The following is a 20115-nucleotide window of genomic DNA, read 5'->3' as shown; positions in this document are numbered from 1 at the left end:
AATATATTTTAGTTTTAAATATTTATTATTTTTCTATTAATTAATTATTTCTATTAAATATTTAAAAACATTTCATTTATGAAATATAAACTTTATAACAATTTTAATATTTTTATGTTCTTTTATTTCCATAATTATAACATAATAACTTTCTTATTTTATATATATAAAATAAAAAAACTGTTTATATTTTGTATTAAAATATAATATGTGTTTAAAAACTACTAATAAAACGAGGAAGGTTTTATATAATATTTTAGATAAATAAAGATAAATTAGTTAAACTTATAAAATAATATAAATTAAAAACTATCGAAAATGATTAACCTTTGAATAGGTCATTTAGTTATAAAAATAATTATATGAAAATAATTTTAAGATATAGTATAAACCGGCATCAATGTTCCAACAATAATTGCTTTGAAATTGGTTTGTTTATCAAGTCAATGCATAGTAAAAGAAACTTACTACCCCAAGTTTGAATCCCTTCACAAGCGCTTTAGGTCATCAGGTATGGGATACACCAAGCAATTCCACCTCACCACCATCTTCTTCCACATCATTGTTGGTGTACTTGCAACAAGAAAATGAGAAAGGAACGTAGAAGAAGAGACTTGATTGGTTGTGGTATTTCGTAGTATACACAACATGATACCATGATCGTGGCTCTAAGCCATCATCAGGAGACCTTCAGAATGGTGTGCACAGTCATTGCCCTCCTCCAACTTCTCAGCATAAGACTTTCATGCCTTGTATACCCCATTGTCTTACCCTCTCCATTTCCGTGACACGAGGAGGCATTCTGGCGGGCGCGTGCGTGTAGGAAGGCCGACGACTATATAAGCTAAAAGACTACGACTACAAGCCAAGCCGGAACTTCACTCAAAGCCGGGGAAGGAAAGGAAGGGTCAATTTCATAGATAAGAAGGGCGTCGTTAGCAGGATAAGAGGGAGGACACCACTCAGCACCCCACAGAGCGGTGGGGTTCAATGCCTAAAAAAAAAAAGGGGGGGGGGGGGGGGGGGAGGGGGGGGGAGTCGTATTCGGATTCTGCTTACGCGGCCTTCTCTCTCTAAGTTACGGCAAAGGTAGTTCGGTAAGCCTCGCCCTACAGTTCCTTCGCTTACCGCCTAAGATGAATCTATTGCCTCCCCTCCCTCCACGAGGGATGGACTCGATCGAACTGCCAACTACTTTCCATTTTTGTAGGATATTAAATCCAAAAGACCACGTGGCACTAGTTAAAAATGTTAAAATCAAATGAGGCCTCACATTTTCCTTTCAATTAAAATCATAAGGTTAAAGGTATTTTCAATTGGACAAAGAAATTGTTAGAAATTTAGAAATAACCTTATTTTTAAAATCAATTTTTTTGAGTTTATACTTTCAAAACATATATTCCAATACACCGATGTTATAATTTATAAATTGTTTGTTGTTGGAAATATATGCCCGAGTTTGAATAATATGTTTCCCAAAATTACCTTAAATAGTCGAGGACGTTCATTTCACATGCATCGTGCAATTTATCCTTTCTATAAAATATGTTATATGACCAAGTAATATTTATAATCATATTAATTTCACATTTTGAAAATTTACAAAGACAACATTCAGTTATTGATAGCCTACACTTCAAACTTCAAAGATAATGACAATTCTAACAACTCTCCTATATGAAGATCCACAAAATAACCATCAATCTACTGCAAAATCTGTATTTAGTGCTTTTTTTTTGTATGATCACCAAGACACACGATATCATACTATTGATACCATGGTAGAAAAAAAGAACCAAAAAACTTTGTTGTTTCAATTAAAACAAGTCGTTACTTTACTCTTACACCTTGAACCTTATAGCCTGGTGCAAATATAATAAATCACAAGTAAAGATACAACACCAAATTGCATCAAAATCCACTTCAATCTTATATATTTCCCTACAAAAATAAGATTTACAGAGCTGAAACTTAATGCAACTACAGGATAAATGTCGATAAATCAGCTTCATGCATCGCTTGGTGGCAACACTTCCTCCTCTGCCTCAGTTCCTGTATCATGTTGAAAAAATATATAAGAAAATGAGAATGAAAGGAAAAAACTAATTTTGGTAAATTCATAAAAAGCTTAACAGATTAAATTAGGTCAAATTTAAGTCCATTAGATGATAAAAATGGTCACTAAGCCTAGTAACACCTTCGAATTATATACATCACATATTCTTAATCAATGATCATAAATCAAGATTCACTATATACCACAACTAGGATTTAAAAATTTATTCTGAATTGAGCACATTAACACATCCAAAACATATTTTCATAGCCAACACCAACAACCATGGATTGGAACTATGATTTAGACTCTAAACCAATCAAGAATTCTAAAATTATGACAATTAGGATGATAGTTTTCATGTTCTATGTGGTTTTCTTATATGTCGACCCACAATCATGAATGTAAACAGAACATTTAGCAGTGAATAATAAGAATTGACAGTTGATAATACTACTGTTTTGGGTTAATTAACCAACCTTCATCAGCTACTTCTTCGAAATCTTCTTCATCTTCATATTCCTCGTATCCATAAGCATCGTTCAAGTAGTCTAATGCAGCTTTAGTGAAAACCAATTTATCAGCATTCAGAATGTCAAACAAATTTAGTGTTCTGGGCGTCAACATCCTCAGAGTTCCAATGTTCCTACTGGAAAGAACAACATTGTCTGAAATCTCTGTCATGAAAAACATAGATTTCTCCTTGGGGTCGATTCCCCATCTCTTCAAGGCTTCAAGGAAATCTTTAGTTTTGGGTTTCTGAAATTTATCCCCAAATTCTTCAACCACAATCCCATTCACGGCGGCGCTCGCCAAAGCCGTTGAAATCGCAAGCCGTTTCTCCTTCTTGTTGATCTTCACGGACCAATCACGGGGTTTAGGGCCGAAAACGACTCCTCCACCGGGACGAAGCGGAGTACGTTGAGACCCACGGCGGGCGCGTCCGAGTTTCTTCTGGGGGAAGGGTTTTTTACCACCTCCTCGGACCTCGGCTCTGGTAAGAGTGGAAGCGGTACCACGACGTTTGTTGTTTAGGTCAGTGGTGATACCACGGTGGACAACGGCGCGGGCGGTGTCTGGGTTGGCGGATTTGAGGTTAAGGGTGGTTTCTCCGACCTTGGTGCCGTCGAAGGAGAGTACTGGGAGTGTGGCTAGCTGGGAGCGGACTACGGCGGTGGTGCATTTGGGAAAATGGGGTTTTGGGGGTTTGATGAAAAGAGAGGTGGAGGGGGTTTGATTAGAAGAAAGGGAGAAAATGGAGGATGAAAGGAATGAGATTGAAGATGGTAGTCTTACAGAAATCGACATTGTTGTGTGTGATGAAGCTCTCTCTGGATGAGTGTGCGTTATCCTCTCCTCGAGAGATTTACGGGCCTATCCGCTTCTGCTGGCTTTGCTCTTTAATCTTTATTTGATGGTGTACCGGGAAAAATATAACATAAGATTTATTATTTTATTTTAACAAGTGATAACGAAATAAAAATGATTAACTTTGAAAAAAATTTACTGTTTTACCTAATTTTAGGGGGATTATAATCGGATTATTTAAAAATGTTATATTATAGATATTCTGATTATAATCCAATGATGTATGGGGGGCATACATAGAAGCAGCACGACCGCATTAGGAAATAGCTAACCAACACGGTAAGCTCACAACTTACTTGGCTGCCTTTAGCAGCACAAATCCTTATGCAACATCCCAGGAAACACGGAAAAGACAATACTATTATATTGAAGGGTATTACTTTCGCAACCTATGGGTAAAGGCATATTCTGGTCAATGAACAAAGAACTCGGACTCTTTTATTGAAATATAAAGACCACGACTCTTCTCTCAATAAGCATTTTGCAACACTTACAATTGACATCTAACTTAGGCATCAGAGAGTAATATCAGGGTTCTGTTGGATTAATGTCTAAACCCGTAACTATATTTGGTAAGTACTTGATCCGGTTGTGCATGGTCTTTTTGGGTTGCCTTCACCAAAGCAACTAGATAGGATGATTTATGAAGAGAGAGGTTATTATGGTTTATTAATATATTATGAGAATAATATATTAAAGGAGAAATCATATTATTTAAATAATATTAGTCATGAATTAATTAAGAATTAATTTGGTGGCTAAAAGACATTAATTAAATAAAGGGGAGTAAACTGTCAATTGTGTGATAGTTGAATATTGGGCTGAGAAGCCTTATGGATTAGGCATGGACGAAATTAAGGATGTGTCCATCTTAGTTTCGGCCATAGAGGCCTTATTCCAGAAGGTTTATTGCACTGCTTAAGGCCTAAGCTGTCTATTAGGGTTTTGACTGAAACCCTAGCAGCACAGGTATAAATAGACCCCTAGGGCATCAGTTTTCGGACACTGAAAACCCTAGAAGAGTTCATAGCCTAAGTTTTGCCTTCCCCCTCTCTCCAATATCATCTTCTTGCTTGTGGTGTTTGTAAGCCAAGAGAAGAAGATTCAAGCCATTCTTAAAGAGGTAATCATCTAGATCTGATTTTATATGATAATTTCGAAATATGTATGCTAGATCTAGGGTTTATAAGTCTTGGATGAATTGCATCTACAATAAAGAAACCTAGATCCAAGCTTTAGGGTTTGCATGAGCACATAGGATGTTCTTTTGTATAAAACCCATCAGTGGTATCAGAGCCTTGATTGGTTTCTATTGTATTGATGCCTTGTATGTTCATCTTGCTGAAAATCGTTTTTCTGCCCTCTGTCCGACCTGACTCGGTGAGTCACTTGCTGAACTCAGCGATTCTAGTGAGTGACTCGGCAAGTCGGGGAGTCAGACAGAGGGATACTCAGTATTTCTTGTTGTTTTGCTGAAGGATAATTACCAAAACTGTTTTTGACTAATAAAATCCGAATTTTATTATTATTATGTGATTATCCTTACCAAAACAAAAGACAATTACCAATTATTTGAATAATAAATTCCTTATATGATAAAATTTGATTATTTGAATTATTTGATGAATTATCTTGTTTATAAAATGGAATAGGTCAAATTTAGATAATCATTAATTAAATGTTTGATTTAAATTATTTGCTATTTGATCCTATGTGTTTTGAAAAGTTCAAAACTTGCCCTCAAGTTTTGGAATTTAAATTTTTAATTAAAAGTTTAATTTGAATTATTTAAATTCCAAACCCTAGAATTTTACAAGTTTAAAATTCACCCTATACTATTGTAATATTATAAGAATAATTATTATATATGTATAACTTAAATGCTAGTCTTACCATTAGTAGGCCTCATTCACGAAGCGGATCTATAAGGGGGGAGGGGGGGGGGGGTATAAGGTTATTGCCTATAAAATGGCCGTTTAATTGGTGTCCACTCTCACCCACCGCTTCCTTGATTGGTGGAGGGTCGTTAGCCGAACAGGTAGGATAGGGCAAACATTTCCTCATTAAAAGTATAATGAATTTATAAAGTAACTAATTTTTTTTTTCAAAAAAAATTCCCAATCTTAGTTACTTTAGGCAAAAGTGAATTGATGCAATTCCATGAAATTACACTTTGTACCCTTGCTAAGACGTTAGTGGAGCGCGTGTGGTTAACCGACACACTAATTGGGCTCTAAGAAAAGGTGGTAAAGGGTGACTCGATGTTTGTCATAGTTCAATGGAGCATGTATGGTTAACCAACACGTCGAATAGGTGACTGTAACATTGGGGGCACCATGTACATTTGCATGGTTATTCACACCCGCTTTGTGATCCTCGGCATCCCAGTCACAAACTTAAGGGGCATATCGAGATTTAAACATGTCATTGAAAAGTTCAATGAATCTCAAAAGATCTAGGAGTTTTCAATATATTTAAAACTTAATTTTGATTTGTTTTCATGGTGGGAACTAGTGAATCGTCATTCACTTACCTTTAAATTATTTTCTATTTAGATTACGACATCCTTTTTCTAAATTGCAAATAATGTTGTTGGATCCTAGCCCTAATTTTCATTTGGGTGTTTAATTAGGGATTCTTATCTAATCAAACTTTGTCTCTTTTCTATTTCAGATGTCTAACGTGAACGCTTCCGGCTTAAATTCCTCTGGCTCGTTCTCACTCATGAAATTGTGTGGGAGAGTGATCTTTGACGGGTCCAATTTCAATGATTGGATCTGAAACATCCGAATGGTCACTCGTTACGAGGACAAAGAGTATGTCCTCGATGAGAAGCTGAAGGAAATCAACATCAGCACTGCCTCTGTTGAAGAGATCGCTGCCTTTGAGGCCCATGAGCGTGATGCTACGAAAGTCCATTGCATCATGTTGGCGACTATGACTGCAGAACTCCAGAAGTCCTATGAGGACATGTATCCCTATGAGATGCATCACGATCTGTTGGACCGGTACCACCAAAGCGCCTGGAAATAAAGGTACGAGATCATCACTTCGATGATCACTGCCAAAATGGGTAATGGAGAGTCCCTTACTGCTCATCTGCAAAAGATGCAGAGATATGTTGATCGCCTGCTAAAGTTAAATGTTAACTTTGATGAAGAGTTGGCAATTGACATCATCCTTCACTCCTTGCCTTCTTGCTAAAACCAGTTCCGCATGACCTACCACATGAACAAGGAGGACGTCTCTTTGAGCAAGCTTCAAGGCTTACTAAGGACTGCTGAGAGCAACCCCAAAGACAAATCTGTTGCATTAACTCCTAATCATGTTGTTTCCCCAGTCCTAGCAATTGGTCAAGGAAAGGGTAAGAAGAGGAACGCTCCCTCAAAGAGCCACCATAAGGGAAAGTCCTGATGGGTTTTGAGCATTCTAACACTCCTATGGTGTACATGCAACCCTAAATACCTTGGATCTATGTTTTCTCTATTATACATGCAAATATCAATTTTCCAAGGTATTATCCTAACTAGCATAATATGAACAACATGTAATATAAAAACTAGTAGAATTACATACCTCTTCCTTGTAGCTTGATTCCATGGAGCTTAAGAGCCTAGTGCCCCAAGTGTGACACCTCAAATGGTTCACACAACATCACAATATCTTGGAATAACCATGAGAGAAGAGTTCTTATGCTCTAAATCGGCTAGCCCTCACTTAGAATCCTTAGGGCCGATTTCTTGAGCTTATGGGTTCTTTATATAGTGTGCACATTAGGGTTACACCATGTAACCCATGACTTTCCCCATTCCTTATGCTCCATGGGTTTTAACCTCCATGGAGTATCCATGGGTCACCACATGGGTTAAACCCAACATAAGGAATCATGGATCATAAGCCCACATATATAAGAATGAATGATTTACACAATCAATCCGCATATATTTAATTAGTCTCTTTTGATCACAAAATCAATTCCAAATTAATTCTTGATCAATACTAATTAAATAATATGATTTCAATATTAATATATTAGAACTTATAATATATTAATATGTCACAAATATCCTCTTCTCACAAAAGGTCTATCCAAATTGTTCTGATGCCATGCAACCCAAATGGACCATGCTGGGTCGGGTCAAGTATGTACCAATTATCGTTATGGACTTAGACACTAATCCAACAGTCTCCCACTTGGATAAGTCTAATAACTATTATTTCAAGTATTGTTGGATTAGTGTCTAAGTCCATAACTATAATTGGTATATACTTGACCCGACCCGGCATGGTCCATTTGGGTTGCATGGCATCGTGCATTTGGATAGACTAAAATGAGAGAAATAACACTTAAGGTTTATTAATATATTATAAGTTCTAATATATTAATAAGATTATTTAATTAGTATTGATCAAGAATTAATTAAGTGATCAAAAGAAGACTAATTAAATATATGGGTTGATTGTGTAAATCATCCATACTTATATAGTGGGCTAATGCTCCATGGATTATCAAGTTGGGCCAAAACCCATAGGATGCTCCATGGATGTTCCATGGATCCAAGGAAATGGAAAGCCATGACAATTAGGGTTTACCCTAATTGTGACAAACTATATAAGCATCTTATTCTTGCAAAATCGGCCACCATGTGTGCATGAAGAGGGCTAGGCGATTTCATGAAGTGTTCATTTCTCTCTAAGTTATTCCAAGTGCATTTGATGTTGTGTGAACCATTTGAGGTGTCACATTTGGGGCACTAGGCTCTTGAGCTCCATGGAATCAAGCACCAAACAAGAGGTATGTAATTCTACTAGAATTTATATTATGTGTACTTTATATTATGCTAGTTAGAACAATACCTTGGAAAATTGATATTTGCATGTATAATAGAGAAAACATAGATCCAAGGTATTTAGGGTTGCATGTACACCATAGGAGTGTTAGAATGCTCAAAACCCAACAGTGGTATCAGAGACTAGGCTTGTTTTCACTTATACTTGATGCAAATTGGCTGAAAATCGAATTTTGGTGCTGTCTGCACAGCAGACTCGCCGAGTCCATGGAGGGACTCGACGAGTCCAAGTGTAAATGCATCCAACTCGCCGAGTTGGTTCGTGCACTCGACGAGTTGGACCCCCAAACAACATATCTTCGAGTTTTGGTGCTGGAATTGGTCTAGAATCATTACCTTTGATTGTTTTGGTCTTATAAAACCTGTTTTTAATGTGGTAATGATTATGTTAAACCAATTTCAATGCTATAATCGAAGTTTCAAGTTTATATATGTTTATGTAATTCTTGAAAATTGTTGATTGTGAATGTTCATGCTTATGAGTTTTGGTAGATCATAGGAATTATGTGCAAATTGTTTGTTATTATAATTCTTGATCTCAATGAAATTGTAAGGAGTCCATAACTTGTCCTCAAATTATGGATTACCAAAAGTTTTTTATGTTTCCTTGATTTATGAGTTAGTTTAGATTAATGAAAAAATTGTGTTTTAGTTGTTTTTGATCCAAATTAATCTAAAAGGAGTTCATAAAATATGTTTTTATAACTTGTCTTCAAGTTATATGAAAAGTCATATTTATGGATTTTAAAACTCATAAAAGTGTCATAGGTTACATAAAAGTGAAGAGTCTTTTTCATTAAATAGTATTATGACTCCATAACTTGTCCTCAAGTTATGGATGTTAAAGAGTCACTTCTTTAAAAGATGTCATTAAAAGATAAGGAGTTACATAAAAATGAAGAGTCTTCATTTTAATGTACATTAAACTCATAAGTTATGAAATGAAAAGTCTTGAATAGTTTCAAAACTTGCCCTCAAGTTTTGGAATTTGTAAAGTTACTCTTCATGTATACTTTAATTCCAAAATTGAACCCTTAGAATTTTAAAAGCTAAAATTCAAACTTTATGGACTTCATTAAATTAATTAAAGTGTTTAATTAAAAGAGTTAATAATTCCATAAAGACATGGTTTAAGTTTAATTAAATTAAGAGTATAGTTTAATTAATTGATTAAACCACTAAGTATTTTAAATGTTTAAAATACACCCTTATACTATTATTATAATTTTAATTATATAGATATGTATAAGATAAAGTCAATCTTACCATTAGTAGGCCTCATTCACGAAGCCGGTCTATAAGGGGGGTAGTTACTGCCTATAAAATGACAGTTTAATGGGTGTCCACTCTCACCCACCGCTTCCTTGACTGGTGGAGGGTCGTTAGCCGAACGGGTAGGAAAGGACTATAATTCTCCCTTCATTAAAAGTATAATGAAAAATACTAAGTAACTAAACACTTATAAATTCCCAATCTTAGTTACTTAGGAAAATGTGAAATAGGTGCTAACCCATGAAATTACACTTTGTACCTTACCAAGTCGATTAGTGGAGCGTGTGTGGTTAACCGGCACACTAATAAGGACTAGTAAGAGTGGAAAAGGGTAACTTGACTTTATTATAGATCGGTGGAGCGTGTGTGGTTAACCGGCACATCGATTAGGTGATAAAGTTAAGGGTACCAAGTCAATTTGCATGGTTATTCACACCTTGTTTGTGATCCTCGGCATCCCAGTCACAAACTTGAGAGGGCACAATCGAGATTCAAACATGCCATTGAAAGTTCAATGTATCTTAAAAGATCTAGGAGTTTCAAATCCAATTAAAACTTAATTATATTTCATTTTTCATGGTGGAAATTGGTAAATCGTCATTTACCTACCTTCAACTATTTTATAATTTGGATTACGACATCCCTCTTCCAGTTATAAATAGGTTGTTGGGTCCTAGCCTTAATATTTCATATTGGGTGTTATATTAAGGACTATAAATCAACTAACTTGAATTTCTCCCTTATAGATGTCTAGTTTAGACAACTATGGTCTTCCCAAATCTTTAGGAACAAGCTTCCTAATGAAGATGATATCACAAAAGGCAATCAAGGTGAAAGACTAATCCCTTTATTGAGCACTAATGGGACTGGAAATCATACTTCATTTCCTCCACCTCCTCCAATAAATCTCCCTATCCCACAAGTTTCAAGACTTGATAAGTTCTAAGTCACTCAATCCCTATTGGCAAACAAAGTCTATATGTGCTTAGGTCTTGTAGATTAAGTCACATATTGACAAGCTGGGAGAGTCGGGTGTCGAAGTCTCGTGGTAGCTGGCTGTTGACTTGGTTCTTCAGTCACTCCCTGATGACAGATCACGACATGACCCTTTAATGATCTTATCTATTTGCTTGGTGCTGCTGAATCAACAATGATTTGGAACACTGGTAAAGCAAATTTGATTAGAAGATCGACTTCCCAAAACTTCATGGACATTGATAATGGTGACACTGGAAATCCAGAAAAACTTTCTCTTCCCAATGGAAAGGGATCGGCCATAGTCAACTTGGTTGACCAAATGGTAAAGAGAAAGGCTAAGTCTGAGATAGTCCCATGTACCATTCCTAAAGAGTCCATATGTGCCTATTGCCAAAGGAAAGGGGCATTGGTTGCGAAGCTGCCGAATTTACCTGAAACCTCATAAGGATGGTAAAGTCAAAAGTTTGACTCTACTTCAGGTAAAGTCCGTTATCTAACTCTATTAAGTCTCTTTTGGAGATTCTTAATACATGATGTAATGTAATTACATTTTGATGTTTTTTGAAGAATCAAAGGAAGCTTAAAGAAAAAGTGTGCTGATTCTGATCGCATGGTTCGATGACCAGAATTTTGAGCCACTGCATAAGAGTTATGAGATATTGCTTAGGAATAGATAACAACAAAGTTTTCATATGAATTTGCATTGTAAGGATAAGTTTTTCCGCAAGTTTTAAAATAAAAGAAAAGTTTTGATTTTATTTATTTTAAGTATCCTTACAAAGGCATTTGTGAAAAATTGTTGTTTATATGTTTCCATCGATAAGCAATATTGGAAAATGAATTTGATTCTTTTGTTTGTGGTAGTGTCATAATTTATCAAATAAGGAAAGATTCTCATCACCCAAGTTTCAGTTGGATAGAAACTTGGAATCATGCAAGTTGTATTGTGTGATGAATGAGATTTTTCATCTTTGGTAAATTAAGACTAATTCCTTGTTCACATTCGCATGTGAGTCAAGCGAAGGACTAAAGGATCGGGTACATTAGGTTGTGCACTAGTCAAGTCCACCACAAAGGTTGATAAGATTATTCGTTATGATTTACTAAAGTTTAGTAAATATGATTATGCTTACAAGTTTAAGTGTAATGTTGAAACATTGGAAAAGTTTCAATATATGGCAGAATGAATAAGAAGAATCAAATAAGGCAGAAAGATAAAAGTTTTTCCAATCTGAAGAGATGGGAGAGTACTTGTGTATCTTGTTTTATGATTATCTTAGTGATTATGGAATCATATCACAATTGATCCTCTAAGGACACCTTAGTTCATTTGGTGGCTAAGGAGAGGAATCGTGAATTATGGAAATGGTTAAATCAAAGGATAAATCATACTTCGTTCCAAAATAAAATCTTAGAGTCATACTCCAAGATTGAGCCTTGAGTGACATAATATTAAGAAAGGTTTAAAACACTTGTCAAATGTAGAGTAAAATGTTTTCTTACTCTTGTACATTTGAAATTGGTAAGTTGTGATGCTTTGGATAAAACAAAGACCAACTAAGGCCAATTGTGTGAAGTGTTTGTAAAAGAATCCGCACTATCTCTTGAATATTTGGCAAGAGAGTCTTATATGTCAAGAGGACAGTGGGAGTCTAAAAGATCTTAAGATATGTTCAAGAACTAATCAAGATATTTGTTAATCACTAGCCCACGACTTGAGGTTTGTAACCTATCGTGTTGACATATCATATTTCTGTGCCCATTCCAGTTAAAGTTGGCTTTGCATATGAGTTCTGAGAGTTCTCAAATGGTTGCATAAAACCTGGAAGCAATGGTAGGCCCTTGTGCTGCCGGGTGGCAAGAAATTAAGATTGAACAAGTTCAGTCCATATGTGTTTGGATTTGCCACTAACCTTGTCTTGTGATTATGGTTATGAAAAATTCGAATGGATAGGAACACTTACACCATAAAATCTAAGTGTCATAAGGTTTCTCTCCGATTCATGAAAATGATGGTGAGGAAACTCTTTCACTAAGTAGATTTTAAGTAGATAGCAATTGTGAGAATGACAAAAGGTCTAAACATTATGATTACGGCATCCCTCTTCATAATTGTTTAGACACACAAGTGAGCTATCTAAGGAAAGGTGTATGATTTTGATAAAGTCTTATCAAAGCATCTTGTATCAGAAATCTGAACTTTGGTAAGAAAGTCAATAAAGTATTGTTTTCTAGAAGTCCAGCTGATATCTGAGTACATGTCAAAGCTAGTGGGAGCATAAGTGTTATGCTAGTAAGATAATAATCATTATGATAGTGGGAGCATGATGATTATGTTGCAAGTTAGCAATGTTAATTATAGACAACAAAAGTTTCAATTCGCTTTGAAAAGTTGTTTCCCTATAATTAAGGGAGATGATTTTATACTTCATTCCAATTCTACAAGCTTAGATTGAGATTTTAATCAACTTTAGTCAAGGATATATATGAATGTTATGTTGGAATGGTTCAACATAAGGAAATTCTGTATATGTTGGGTTCTCAAAATTTCGATTATGATTACGGCATACCTCTTCATAGTTCGAATTGTGAGAATATGGCAAATAAAAATTTTATAGCATGAATCATGTCCTATATGCTTAGGATATAGGATTGATTGCATGTGCTATAATATTCATCCGTTCTAAATTTTCCTAATGCTTAGGGCATTAAGAAGGGAAAAGGGATTAGAACTGGATATGACTAAAATGATTAAGCAATTGTCGAGGACAATTTGAGGTTTACCAAAGATTGGTTACTCATGGACAATTGGAAGTATAGAGTAAGGATCATATTGACATATTTTGAAAAGAGGCAACTCTTGTTCAAAAGGTGATGGTCAAAATGGGAATATGGAATTGTTTCCATAGGTGGAAGTTATTTTTTGAATCTGTGTAAGATTAAAGAACTTAATGCAAAGAAGGATGTTCAAAGGAATGTACTTTGAATTTGACTTCGTTTCCATGGAATTGATTTCCATTAGAATACTTTGTAATGTCTGTTGCCAAGTCTTTGTGACTTGTGTGCATATTCATTACAAGAGGATCATTGCATATAGGTTTAGAATCTAACAAGATTACGGTAAATGACAAGAATTTTGGTATTCTTGCATTTATTGTAAAGGATTTGGGATTGTGAAATGAGCATCATTGAAATGTTTTCAATCGTTCTGTTTCACAAAGAGAGGACCATATATAAGCATAGTGTGCATACTTGGAGTATGGCATAGCTATTGTTTGGACGAACATAGTGTGCATGCTTAGAGCATGGCATCACTGTTGTTTCAATTCAAGTATTAAGTTGATTAATCGAAACATGAATAATGAGTAATCAATATGGTGGTTAGATAAAAGGGTTTTTATTTACACTCAAAGTGTTGGGGCCATACAGGATTAGTATTACTTTTGTGTTTCACTTTGCATGTTTTGACTTCCAGAATAACTAGGTCATTCTTCCGAATGACTAAGTTATTCAAACCATCCACAGTCGGTCATATGTTGGAAGTAGATATGAATCAAGACTGTCATGAATTTGGCTTGTATGATTTGTCTAATGTGCATTAGACATAGTAATGTTTGCTACAACATTCATGGGTGCTCATAAGTTCTGAGTATTGGATTCAACCCACGCTCATTTGAATCACTTCATGGATTTTATTACGAGTGAATCATGAGACGATAATATCTTATATTCTTCAAACCTAGAGATATGAGTTGTTGACTATGAGTTGGTTATACATTGATTGCACGTAAACGCATTGGTAACTCGATGTTATAAAACGTGCCTTTGTGTATGATTCAACAAGTAGTCAGTACAAGCATATGAGTCGAAGTTTATCCATTCCTTTTACCTTCGGGATAAAAGCGATATCTGTGGGCCCCTCGATGATTTAGTGATGACAAAACGTAAGTGCTCGGCCGGGCCTGGACTAATTTGATTTGTTCAATTAATCAGTCGTCATAAATCGGAAATCGGGAAACAACAGATGGACAGAGAGAATGATTATAATCCATGTCTCAGTCCATATGATATCTAGAATGGAGGAATATATGATCACTTATCTAATGGACGCGTTATTGATTTGTTCAGAGTTTGGCAGCAGCTTTTAAGAGCTACGATTGCTGGTCGGGTTGTGAAGGCATACTTGCAATAATAGTTATTAGACTTATCCAAGTGGGAGATTGTTGGATTAGTGTCTAAGTCCATAATTATAATTGGTATATACTTGACCCGACCCGGCATGGTCCATTTGGGTTGCATGGCATCGTGCATTTGGATAGACTAAAATGAGAGAAATAACACTTAAGGTTTATTAATAGATTATAAGTTCTAATATATTAATAAGATTATTTAATTAGTATTGATCAAGAATTAATTTAGAATTAATTAAGTGATCAAAAGAAGACTAATTAAATATATGGGTTGATTGTGTAAATCATCCATACTTATATAGTGGGCTAATGCTCCATGGATTATCAAGTTGGGCCAAAACCCATAGGATGCTCCATGGTGTATTTGAACCCATGGATCCAAGGAAATAGAAAGCCATGACAATTAGGGTTTACCCTAATTGTGACAAACTATATAAGCATCTTATTCTTGCAAAATCGGCCACCATGTGTGCATGAAGAGGGCTAGGCGATTTCATGAAGTGTTCATTTCTCTCTAAGTTATTCCAAGTGCATTTGATGTTGTGTGAACCATTTGAGATGTCACATTTGGGGCACTAGGCTCTTGAGCTCCATGGAATCAAGCACCAAACAAGAGGTATGTAATTCTACTAGAATTTATATTATGTGTACTTTATATTATGCTAGTTAGAACAATACCTTGGAAAATTGATATTTGCATGTATAATAGAGAAAACATAGATCCAAGGTATTTAGGGTTGCATGTACACCATAGGAGTGTTAGAATGCTCAAAACCCAACAAGTATGACTTCATAACCCTACTAGCAATCGTAGCTCTTAAAATCCACTGTCGAACTCTGAACAAATCAATGACGCGTCCATTAGATAAGTGATCATAGATTCCTCCATTCTAGATATCATATGGACTGAGACATGGATTATAATCATTCTCTCTGTCCATTTGTTGTTTCCCGATTTCCGATTTATGACGACTAACTAATTGAACAAATCAAATCAGTCCAGGCTTGGCCAAGCACTTAGGGGTGTCATTACTAAATCATCGAGGGGCCTACAGATATCGCTTTTATCCCTTTAAGGGTAAAAGGAATGGATAAACTTTGACTCATATGCTTGTACTAACTACTTGTTGAATCATACAAAAAGGCATGTTTTATAACATCGAGTTACCAATGCGTTTTCGTGCAATCAATGTATAACCAACTCATAGTCAACAACTCATATCTCTAGGTTTGAAGAATATAAGATATTATCGTCTCATGATTCACTCGTGATAAAATCCATGAAGTGATTCAAATGAGCGTGGGTTGAATCCAATACTCGAATCTTATTCCAGGAGTACTCATGAATATTGCAGCTATGCCTAGGCCACCTAGGCATACTACAGACCCATTCATGACAGTCTTGCCTCAATACCTACTTCCAAAGTATGATCGACTATGGATGGTTTGAATAACCTAGTTATTCGGGAAGTCAAAACATGCAAAGTGAAACACATGAATAATACTAATCCTATATGGCCCCAACACTTTGAGAGTAAATAAGACACCTTTTATCTAAGCACCATATTGATTACACATTATTCATTGTATAATGTTTCGATTTATCAACTTAATACTTGAATTAAAACAATAGTCATGCCATGCTCCAAGCATGCACACTATGTTTGTCCAAACAATAGCTATGTCATACTCCAAGTATGCACACTATGTTTGTCTAATGATCCTTACTTTTTGAAACAGATCGATTGGCAATATTTCAATAATGCTCATTTCACAATCCTAATCCTTATTATAAATGTAAGAATACCAAACTCTTGCCATTTACTATGATCTGTTAGATTCTAAACTTATATGCAATGATCCCCTTGTAATGACTATGCCCAAGTCACAAAGACTTGGAAACAAACATTACAAAGTATTCCAATGGAGATCAATTCCATGGAAACAAAGTCTCACATTCAAAGTACATTCCTTTGAATATCCTTCTTGCGTTAAGTTTTCTAATCTTACACAGATTTAAAGGATAACTTCCTCCTATGGAAACATTTCCATATGCCCATTTTGACTATCACTTGTGAACAAGAGTTGCTTCTTTTCAGAGTATGTCGATATGGTCCTTTCCAAAGTTTAACACTATACTTCCAACTGTCCCTGAGCAACCAATCTTTGGTAAACTTTAAATTGTCCTCGAGAATTGCTTAATCATTTTAGTCATATCCACTTCTAATCCTTTTTCCTCTTAATGCCCCAGGCATTTGAAAAATTTAGAATGGATGAATATTATAGCACATGTAATCGATCCTATACCGAAGCATATGGGACACGACTTACATAAAGACATGATACTTTACCAGTCTTTTGCTAAAATATTTTTATTTGCCATTTTATTTGCCATGTTCTCACAATTCGGACTATGAAAAGGTATGTCGTAATCATAATCAAATTTTGAGAATGCAACATACATAGAATATCCTTATGTTGAACAATTCCAACATAACATTCATATATATCCTTGACTAAAGTTGATTAAAATCTCAATATAAGCTTGTAGAACTAGAATGAATTATAAATCCTCTCCCTTAATTATAGCAAACAACTTTTCAAAACGAATTGAAACTTTTGTTTTCTATAATTAACATTGCTAACTTGCAACATAATAATCATGCTCCCACTAGCATAATGATTATTATCTTACTAGCATAACACTTATGCTCCCACTATCCTTGACATGTATCCAGGAATCAGTTGGACTTATAGAAATCAATACTTTATTGACTTTCTTTACCAAAGTTCAGATTCTTGATACGAGATGCTTTGATAAGATTTTATCAAAATCATACACCTTTCCTTAGATATCTCACATGTGTGTCTAAACAATTATGAAGAGGGATGCCGTAATCATAATGTTTAGACATTTTTCCATTCTCACAAGTCCATGTTAGTGTGCCGGTTAACCACACACACTTCACTAATGACTCTGAGAATGAAAATATCACAATTGCTATCTACCTAAAATCTACTTAGTGAAAGCGTTTCCTAACCATCATTTTCATGAATCGGAGAGAAACCTTATGACACTTAGATTTTTATGGTGTATGTGTTCCTATCCATGTGAATTTGTCATAGCCATAATCACAAGACAAGGTTAGTGACAAATCCAAAATCATATGGACTGAACTTGCCCAATCTCATTTTTCTTGCCACCCGGCAGCACAAGGGCCTACCATCGCTTCCAGGTTGTTATGCAAACAATTGAGAACTTACAGAACTCACAAGCATAATCAACTTAAACTGGAATGGGCACAGAAACAGAAATATGTCAACACAATGGGTTACAAACCTCAAGTTGTGGGCTAGTGATTAACAATACTCTTGATTAGTTCTTAAAACTTTCTCAAGATCTTTTAAGACTCCCACTGACCTCTTGACATATAAGATTCTCTTGTCAAGAACCATTCCTTGACAAAAACAAATATTCAAGAGTTAGTGCGGGTTCTTATCAAGTTAAACACTTCATACAATTGGTCTTAGTTGGTCTTTGTTTTATCCAAAACATCACAACTAACCAACTTCAAATGTACAAGAATAGGAAACATCTTACTCTACATTTGACAAGTGTTATAAACTTTCTAAAGATTATGTCACTCAAGTTACAATCTTGGAGTATGACTCTAAGACTTGATTTTTGGAACGAAGTATGATTTATCTTTTGATTTAACAATTTCAACAATTCATGATTCCTCTCCTTAGCCAAACAAATGCACTAAGGTGTCTTTAGAGGATCAATTGTGATATGGTTTTATAATCACTAAGATAATTATAAAACAAGATACTCAAGTACTCTCCCATCTCTTCAGATTGGAGAAACTTTTATCTTTCTGCCTAATTTGATTCTTCTTATCCGTCCTGCCATACATTGAAACTTTTCCAATGTTTCAGAATTACACTTAAACTTGTAAGTATAACCATATTTACTAAACTTTAGTAAATCATGACTAATAATCTTATCGACCTTTGTGGTGGACTTGACCAGCGCACAACCTAGTGTACCCAATCCTTCAGTCCTTCACTTGACTCACACATACATGTGAACAAGGAATTAGTCTTAATTTCCCAAAAAATGAAAATTCTTACTCATCATACAATACAACTTGCATGATTCCAAGTTTCTATCCAACTGAAACTTGGGTGATGAGAATCTTTCCTTATTTGGTAAATTATGACACTACCACAAATGAAAGAATCAAATCCATTTTCCAATATTGCTTATCAATGGAAACATATAAACAACAATTTTTTCACAAATGCCATTGTAAGGATACTTAAAATAAATAAAATCAAAACCTTTTCTTTTATTTTAAAACTTGCGGAAAAATCTTATCCTTACAATGCAAATACATATGAAAAACATGTTGTTGTCTATTCCTAAGCAATATATCATAACTCTTAAGTAGCAGCTCAAAATTCTGATCACCGAACCTTGCGATCGAAATCCATCTTCGCGATCAGAATCAGCATACTCTTTCTTTAGGTTTCCTTTGATTCTTCAAAACATCAAAGTGTAATTACATTACATCATGTATTAAGAATCTCCAACAGAGACTTCATAGAGTTATATAATGGACTTTAACCTGAAGCAAAGTCAAACCTTTTTGACTTTTACCATCCTTATGAACTTTCAGGTAAATTCGGCAGCTTCGCAACCAATGCCCCTTCTTTTGGCAAAAGAAACATATGGACTCTTTGGAAATGGTACACTTGATTGTCCAGACTTAGCCTTTCTCTTTACCATTGAGTCAAACGACTTGACCATGGCTGATCCCTTTCCATTGGGAAGAGAAAGATTTTCTGAACTTCTAATGTTACCATTGTCAATGTCCATGGAAGTTTTGGGAAGTAGATCAATCAAATTTGCTTTACCAGTGCTCCAAATCATTGCTAATTTAGCAGCATCAAGCAAATAGGTAAGATCACCAAGGGTCATGTCGTGATCTTTCATCAAGGAGTGACTGAAGAACCAAGTCAACAGCCAGCTACCTCGAGACTTTGACACCCGACTCTCCCGTCTTGCCAATAGGGATTGAGTGACTTAGAACTTTCAAGTCTTGAACTTGTGGGTTAGGGAGAATATTTGGAGGAGGTGGAGGAAGTGAAATATGATTCCAGTCCTATTAATGCACAACAAAAGGATTAATCTTTCACCTTGATTGCCATGTGGGATATCATCTTCATTAGGAAAGCTTGTTCCTAAAGATTTGGGAAGACCATAGCTGTCTAAACTAGGCATTTATAATGGGTGAAATTCAAGTTAGTTGATTTAAAGTCCTTAATATAACACCCAATATGAAATATTAAGGCTAGGACCCAACAAACTATTTATAACTGGAAGAGGGATGCCGTA

At 35.3% G+C, this 20115-nt stretch overlaps 1 protein-coding gene across 1 annotated transcript; it reads right to left on the bottom strand.

The window, feature by feature from the left end:
* Nucleotides 1-1848: 1848 nt before the first annotated feature.
* On the bottom strand, nt 1849-3464 carry RPL4 (ribosomal protein L4). Its single transcript, XM_079049267.1, has 2 exons — nt 2536-3464; nt 1849-2052 (listed from the first exon to the last, which is right to left on the bottom strand). Exons 1-2 carry the CDS (start codon nt 3362-3364, stop codon nt 2009-2011), a joined length of 873 nt encoding a protein of 290 aa, XP_078905393.1. The 5' UTR covers nt 3365-3464; the 3' UTR covers nt 1849-2008.
* Nucleotides 3465-20115: the final 16651 nt, after the last annotated feature.

Source organism: Lactuca virosa, chromosome 5, assembly GCF_052849685.1.
Source record: "Lactuca virosa cultivar CGN04683 chromosome 5, Lactuca_virosa_CGN04683_v6, whole genome shotgun sequence".
NCBI lineage: Eukaryota > Viridiplantae > Streptophyta > Magnoliopsida > Asterales > Asteraceae > Lactuca > Lactuca virosa.
Note: the sequence above shows the minus strand (reverse complement) of the source record. Positions and strands in the feature narration are given on the sequence as shown.